This window comes from Ananas comosus, linkage group 16 (genome assembly GCF_001540865.1).
Source record: "Ananas comosus cultivar F153 linkage group 16, ASM154086v1, whole genome shotgun sequence".
In the NCBI taxonomy this organism is placed as follows: domain Eukaryota; kingdom Viridiplantae; phylum Streptophyta; class Magnoliopsida; order Poales; family Bromeliaceae; genus Ananas; species Ananas comosus.
This window is the reverse complement of record NC_033636.1, coordinates 7,230,448-7,238,438: the sequence shown is the minus strand read 5'-3', so window position 1 is coordinate 7,238,438 and position 7,991 is coordinate 7,230,448. Positions and strand designations below refer to the sequence as shown.

The 7,991-nt window shown below is 33.2% G+C and overlaps 1 protein-coding gene across 2 annotated transcripts; it reads right to left on the bottom strand.

The window, feature by feature from the left end:
- Nucleotides 238-5,595, bottom strand: LOC109722544 (ubiquitin-conjugating enzyme E2 36-like). 2 transcript variants are annotated; one of them, XM_020250634.1, is made up of 8 exons: nt 5,402-5,595; nt 5,214-5,241; nt 5,011-5,097; nt 3,055-3,113; nt 2,093-2,134; nt 1,942-2,015; nt 686-783; nt 238-563 (listed from the first exon to the last, which is right to left on the bottom strand). In XM_020250634.1, the coding sequence occupies exons 1-8, from the start codon at nt 5,435-5,437 to the stop codon at nt 526-528; spliced, it is 462 nt and encodes a 153-aa protein (XP_020106223.1). In that variant the 5' UTR covers nt 5,438-5,595; the 3' UTR covers nt 238-525. The 2 variants fall into 2 exon arrangements, with proteins under 2 accessions (XP_020106223.1, XP_020106224.1); XM_020250635.1 differs by lacking the exon at nt 2,093-2,134.

The window sequence follows — 7,991 nt, the reverse complement described above, 5'->3', positions numbered from 1 at the left end:
GTTCAGGTAAACTCCAAGCATTTCTAACCCAAAAAATAAAATAAAAAAAACATACAAATCCCAAATATTATGTTTCCAGATCCAAATCCATTTTGTTGGATTTGAGCAAGGGTTGATGGCTCATTATCTCCATTGCCAACCTATCTTAGCAACCTAATCTCGCCGCTGCAAGATTAGGTTCTTTTTCTCTCATCAAAGAAACAATTCTCGACATCGGAGATAACGGGCACAACACGAGAAAAAAAAAAACTAACAGATTTAGATTGCAAGATGATAAACCGAAGAACAATCAAATTCGACTAACACTGATACAGATTAGAGAGAAAGTTGCCTTATATAAATAGCCCGAGAGAGTCATATACACCGCATATATAGCGGCACTGACTTCGAAAAGATTGTTAGAAATTCCTTCGACAAATGGAACATCAAAATACTAACCATATCATTCTTATCACGCGGCAGTCGAATAGAACCCCCCAATAGTTTGATGGGTTATATCACATTCGCCATCGCCGAAAAGCTTCGTCACGGCCCATTAGCATAGAGGTGGGTCCATTCTTTCGCTACATTGTCCAAGCAAATAAAAGGTGGGGAAGAAAATAAAAGGAATTAGTTCTGTCAGTATAAACATGAGAAGCAACAGTGATGTGCAGACGAAGTACGAAAGTGAGAGTATTGCCCTTACCAGTTTCCACAGCTTCTGCTTCGTTAGCCTTCCAATGCTTTGCAATGTTATCAGACAGTGGGTCATCCGGGTTTGGAGCGCTGAGAAGTGCTTGAATACTGATGAGCAGCATAAGCATTAGTAACTAGTAAGCTAATAAATAGGATCGAGTTATATGGCGATATGAGAGGCGAAGGTCCTGGTGAAACTTGATCCTAGTAACACTAAAATATCTAGCAGCAAATCTCAGAACCCTAGTAAGTAGTAACATTCCATGCTCCTAGTTACCCTCAATCTCAACATATATCTCAAGCAACAGTCGCATAGATATGTTAAAATTTTCCTCAGCATAACATACCAAAATAATGTGAGATAAGCAGCCAAAGTTTCTCTATTCATCAGAGTCGACGAAAGCAGGAATTCATATGCGAAAGTTTACACACTTGGGTTGAACATGAGCTAGGCAGACCAATCTCTCATTAGGCCTAATTATTATACAGACATTAATCCTAGTAGCTCACGAAGCATTTGGATGCTAGAATAACATGTCCAATTTCTCTGTTTGTTTACTCCCGAATCATTTGTTAGTTGGTTGTTAGGATAGATGCAAATTTATCAAAGGGCCTCTTTGAATGCTAGAATAATTTATCCAGCGTATCTCTTCTTGTTTACTGATGAATCGTTTGCTAGTAGGAGAGGCATGGTATATCTGTGAGTGAGTAAGAAGGAATAAACCACACTAATTTCTAATGATCTAGTAAATCACCTCGTTTGTGGAAACAGACAATCCTCAAAAATCATTACCATTAGCCCTTGCTATGAAATAAAGTCAAACTCAATATTATTGAAAGAAACTTCCATCCAACACAAGTTATCACCAGATAATTTGCTCCACCATCGAAAGATGCCCTTAGAGATCTTTTCATGCCTCTTAATAAATAATCAACAAACAGTAGATCCTAGAGCAAACTAGAAGAGATACGCCGGAAAAGTCATTCCAGGACTCCAAAAGGCCTTCATAAGACTTAAGTTATTATATACAAAAAAAATATGAAGTAATCATTATTACAATTTAAGGATGTTGACTAAAGTCTGAACTCTAAAGTAGGTTACAGAGACGTAAAAAAAACTAAAGCAAGAAGAATGGCACAGCAACACAATGGACAAGCAAAAAGTACAATACGAAAAATATGAAGCACACAGTAAGCAATGTGCTTCTCAAATATATATGATTTAATAATGTTGGTGTAACAGAACAAAGAAAACACTTGTATTACCTCAAAAGAACAGTTCGAATTTGGAGGGCTGGACTCCATTTATCTTTCAGAATATCGAGACATATTCTACCAAGCTGCAAGTATAAAGTTCTTAGATTAAAGAGGCAGTTGCTACAAGATGTTGAGAAAAAAGACCAAAGAACCCACTTGCCTTATCAATGTTAGGATGGTAAATTTTGGTGAGAAACCGAACCTATTTAAGAGATAACCAAAGAAAAATGCATAAACAGTAAAATATCTATCAGTTGATAAAAAAAAAGGCTTATAGAAAAGAAAATAAATAATCCAAATCACAAGGTAAAAAAAGTCTTAGCCTTGATGTTCAAATCAAGGCGGCAAAAAGAATAAAACTGACGATTTTGATCGTCATCATTTCACATCATGATTACATCATTAACTCAAACACTATAGAGCTCTCCCTCTCCGATGTTTCACAATAGTGGTGGGAACTACAACCAAAGAAGCATCCAGACCAGTGGCAATTCCCACCGGCCTTTCACATCACTTCCATGATCCTCTTCTCTGATGCTATGAAATACTGGTGGGAACCACCACTGGTTGGGGTGGTTCTCCGCCGGCAGCTCCCACCAACATTTTGGAGCATCAAAAAGGAAATTATAAAGCATTTTCCGATTTTTCAATCTCTCTCTGTCTGAATATTTCATGTGAAGGGAACCTCCAGGTGAGGTGCACTTCAGCATCGCATTCCTATACTAGACCATAGAGGCTTTTGAAAAATGTCCTTCTTTGATAGCTCCACAATACAAACTCACTAACCTAGTTGCATATACTAGCCAAAAGTATGAGCCAGTTCTGCCCCTTTCAAATGTAGGGGATCTAACATCTCTACAACTGAACTAGACATCGGCTTTCTTCATCCCAAAGTAGAGTTGGTAGTTAATCAATGACCATGTATCCTCTGTTTTAGTTATGATTTGCATGCTTCGGCAGAATGAAAATGTTCATCATTTAAAATGATTTTTGGACATGAAGCAAAAACAAGAAAAGAGTAATAATATTACACCAAACAGAAGATAATTTTGGTGCTTTACATAATAACCACCTCTAGTTTCTTAGATACTCTAGCATCTATAAATATTTGCAGTAAATTACCTTCGGAGGAGCCATTGGATATTCTTCAGGCAAGAAGAGTTCGAGCTTGAAAACCCCTCCTAACCAAATAGAAAAGAAAAGGAAATAAACAAAAAACTTCACATTAGTGAATATTAGGGGGCTTAATGGTACAGAAAATAAGTGTAAAATGACTAATAAGATTTTATGCACCTTCCAAAGTAAAATCATCTCATATTAACAAAGCAAAAAACAAATTATGCATGAATTTCAATAAAATCGTCTAATACCAAAGGGCAGCTCATCTTAAACTAATTGCAGAAACCAACTCACAAATGCCATCAAAATTAAGAAACATAGTAGGGGGGAGAAAGAACGGAAGAATCAACAAAGTAAATCTTCATCCTTAAAACAACTGCATACATAAATCAAACAACTAGTTACAATACACTCCAGCAGATTACGAATTTTACAAAGGCTGGCATTATAAGTATCCAAACATTGCAAGAATGAAATATAATTGGTGGAATTCTGTCCTACCACGCCTAGGCTGCCAAAAAAACAAATCAGCAAGTCAGCCACCAATCTTCTCATTTTTCATTTATAAGCACCAGGCTATCAGTTTTAGTGTATTCAAAGACCCATCAAAAACTTTTGGGAAGTAATATCTCCCTGGGAAGGATTCATTAGCTCAGAATTAAAAAAAACCAAGTTTAAGCAGAAGAGAGTTCTAGGGACAAGGTTAGGATGAAGAATGAGCCCAACAATTAAACCATGAGTGGCTGCCTAAGCATCTATATTGATAATCAGCTAATAACTACATGACATGTCAACATACTGTTTCAACTAAAAACTTCAACGCATAAAATTGATTGATTATAAAACAACAATTAGTGTTCATTATCATTAAATTACCTTTTCAACCATAGGGACAAAGAACCAAAAGCTAGAGTTCTAAATGTTGTTTAAAAAAAAAATGAAGGCCTTTTTCAGATGTATGAATAGCAAGACCTCTGAATGAACAAAAATTAAACTCCTTAGTTACAATCATACTAGAGTAGTTTCAAACCGAATAAGTTATCCTTGAATAAGTGAATAACTTATTCAAACATCCAAATAGAGCCATAGGCCTGTTTGGACATCAGAATAAGTTATCGAAGGACAACTTATTCCGTATAAGGATTTTCTTAAATGAATTGTAAGTAAGGAGTTTGATTTTTGCTCCATCAAAAGTTTTGCTATCCATGATTTGATAAGATAGCGTATTTCATCTACGAGGTGACTTATCTTATCGAAAAAAATGACTTGGAGGCCAAATATAATATCCAACTCTAAATATTTGATCACACTCCTCATCAATTAAATGTACAAATTTCTTGAATAAATTACAGAGATATTCCGAATAAAATATTCATGCATCCGAACAAGGCCTAAATGTCTGGATTTATGTAGAAAGATTAAGGCCTTGTTTGGATGTATGAACATCATGTTCAAAGTATTTCTTTGATTTACGCAAGAAGCTTATAATATTTGATAAATAAGTGGGATCCAAAGTCTAGAATGAAATATCATATTTGTCCTTCAAGTCATATTCCTGTAATAAGATTGTTAAATTATGTGAAATCACTGTTGTTCTCCAAAAGCTAACGCTATCAGAGAACAGTACATAAAATTTATATATTCAACAAAAATAAATCATCTCGTAGGTGAAACACGGAAGCCAAAACCTTTTAAGGAGCAAAATCAAAATCCTAACATCCAATCGCACAAGAAAATCCACGTACTAAGTTATCCACAGATAACTTATTCCTACATCCAAACACGGCGTAAAGCATCAAATCAGATGATTCACATCTGCATGAAAAATCATCATCCCATGATTCTGTTACAATTCTAAACTGTTCAAGCTTCTGATACGTCAGCTAACAAATGATGTTCGTTTCAGTTTCGAAGTTCCAATTCTCCGACAAATCACACAATACAATTCACAAAACTCACCTTCATATGGCGACTGCGAGGGGCCGATGATCATCACGTCGAAATACCGCATGTTCTCCTCCGACGGAGACGCACTGATCCCCGGAGCTGCAACCAAAAAAAAAAAAAAGGGGAACATCCACAACCTATCAATCCAAGCCCTCTCCAATCCCCGCAACAAAAACCCTAAAACTGTAAAAATCTACTAATACGTGGATTGATACCTGGTTCGCTGAGGAGGCGCTGGGTCTCCTGCTCGAATTCGCACCAAAGATTCAAGAATCAAAATCACCCCCACAAAAATAAAAAAAAAAATTAAAAATTAAAAAATTAAAAAAAAACAAGGAACACGGAGAGATCAAAAGGAATTTGACGAAGATCTCGTCAAATACGAAAGGGATTCTTCTTCTACCTTGATGATCCGTCGAGGGAGATTGCTATTAGCCATTCGATCGAGAGCGTTAGGGTTTCTTTTTTGGTTTCTTCTTGTTTTTTGTTTTTTGGTTCTTTTTTTGGGCTTGCGATCGGGGAAGGGGGAATAGAGGGGAAAAATAAAGTGGAGAGAAGAGAAGGGTTTGGTTTACTGGTTTTAATAAAGGCGAATCGAAAAGGCTAATCTATATATATATATATATATATATATATATATATATATATATATATATATATATATATATATATATATATACTATATCTATATATGTGCTCCGTTGCCATCCATTTATTTTCGATGATAGATCCTCCAAATCGACGATCGGCACCGTTGAACATGATCTATACCACTTGAAATGTTTAGAAATCAAATTTTAAATCTTTTCGATATCATTTGCCTAATGATCAAATTGTTTCAAAATTTGTAATTTTAACGGTCGATATGAGGCGTTTTCTCGTAATCGGTGTAAAGATATTCAATCAATTGAATTTTTGTTAGAAAATTCTTCAAACTATTTAAAACAAGATCTATACTCTTGATCTTGATTACAAGACTCCTATCATTATTTTTTAAACAATATTCATTTTCAGCCATTCATTTTTTGTTCACTAGATGGATAAAAGAACAATATCGAAAGTGCGTGAAATTTGATTTCTAGGTAGTTTAAATGGTTTAGATCATATTTAACGGAGCCGATCGTCAATTTGGAACTCTATCATCGAAAACAACTCGATAGTAAAACGCCCCGTTTACTATCGAGAGTATTCTAGCTCAACTCTATATATATATATATATATAGAGTCCGGCTACTATGCTATTAATAGCACGAAGCACTTGTGCTACCAAGTTTTTCGCCGTTAGATCTACCATTTTGATCATTTTCATCCGTTAGTATCATACTATTCAACCAACCACCCACTCAACCCTAGGAGGGCCACATCATCCTAACCGCACATCTCTTAATCCAATAACCAAAAACTTGTAGCACTAATGACTTCGTGCTATTAATAGCATAGTAGCCTAGTTATATATATATATTTATATATATATATATATATATATATTATATATATATATATATATATATATATATATATATATATATATAATATATATATTATTAGATTAATTTTATGTTTTTTGTAAACTATATCGAATAGAAAATATAATTTTATGAAATTAATTTTTTATATTTATTTTTGTAAAAATTCAATGATATTTTTATTTTTTCATCTAGTTTGTTATTATTAGAACACTATTTACCTTCTAAACAGAAAATAAATAAAATAATATTTTTATCAGTATCTCCAAAAATCTGAAATGTTCTTCCAAAATCCTAGCTAAGAGGGGCCAAAAGGTCAATTTATCTATGGCTTAGTTTGGTATTGAGCTCTATCTAACGCTATCTATTTATTAGAACCCTTAATGAATCCTATATGAGAAGCTGACACGTAGCTTTCTAGAAGGAAAATATTTGAAAAATGCGTAGATAGAAAATATGATATAAATGCGAGGGTAATATTGTCACAAAAAGTAACAGATACTTTTATTTTCAATCATTAGATAAGATCTAATGGCAAAAAATTAATATCTTTTATAATGCTATTAAAAATCACCTATAAGCAGGGAGATTTTATTTCAAAGTAAATTAATATCTTTTATAATGCTATTAAAAATCACTTATAATCAAGAAAATTTTAGTTTAAAGTCACCTATAATTATATTGAGATATTTGAGAAATTTACGGATATTACATTGCAAAAGAATTGGCGGGTGTGGATATTACGCGTGAGAAGGAAAATATTTATCTTTATTATAAAAATATTAGTAAAAAAAAATAGAGACATTTTTCCTAACGCGGCTTTCTATATGCTTGTCACGTGTCATCATATCTATTCTATTTACTATATTATTAAATTCAAATGGTAGGTGGATTAATGAGATATTTGAGAAATTCACGGATATTACGTTGCGAAAGAATTGGCGGGTGCGGATATTACACGTGAGAAGGAAAATATTTGAGAAACGCGTAAATAGAAAATATGATATAAATGCGAGAGTAACATTGTCACAAAAGTTAACAGATACTTTTATTTTCAATCATTAGATAAGATCTAATGGCAAAAAATTTATATCTTTTACTATATTATTAAAAATCACCTATAATAAAGGGGATTTTATTTTCAAATCATCTATAATTATGTTGAGATATTTGAGAAATTCACGGATATTACGTTACGAAAGAATTGGCGGGTGCAAATATTACGCGTGAGAAGGAAAATATTTATCTTTATTTGGGAATAAATTATTATTTAGTTAATTATTTGAAATGATTGGTTGAAAATTACTGAAAATAAAAATATTAGTAAAAAAGGATAGAGTCATTTTTGAAAAAAGGAAAAAATTCAAAACTCACGCTTTTATAAGTAGTATAGATATAGATATTACATGTTACTTTCCTACTATCACTCATTCTGTAATTTTTATTTCGTAATTTTTTTTTCTTTACTGTCACTCCTGTAATTTTCTTAGTTCTTAAATGTTGATGCTTTAAAATAAAACGTATTAT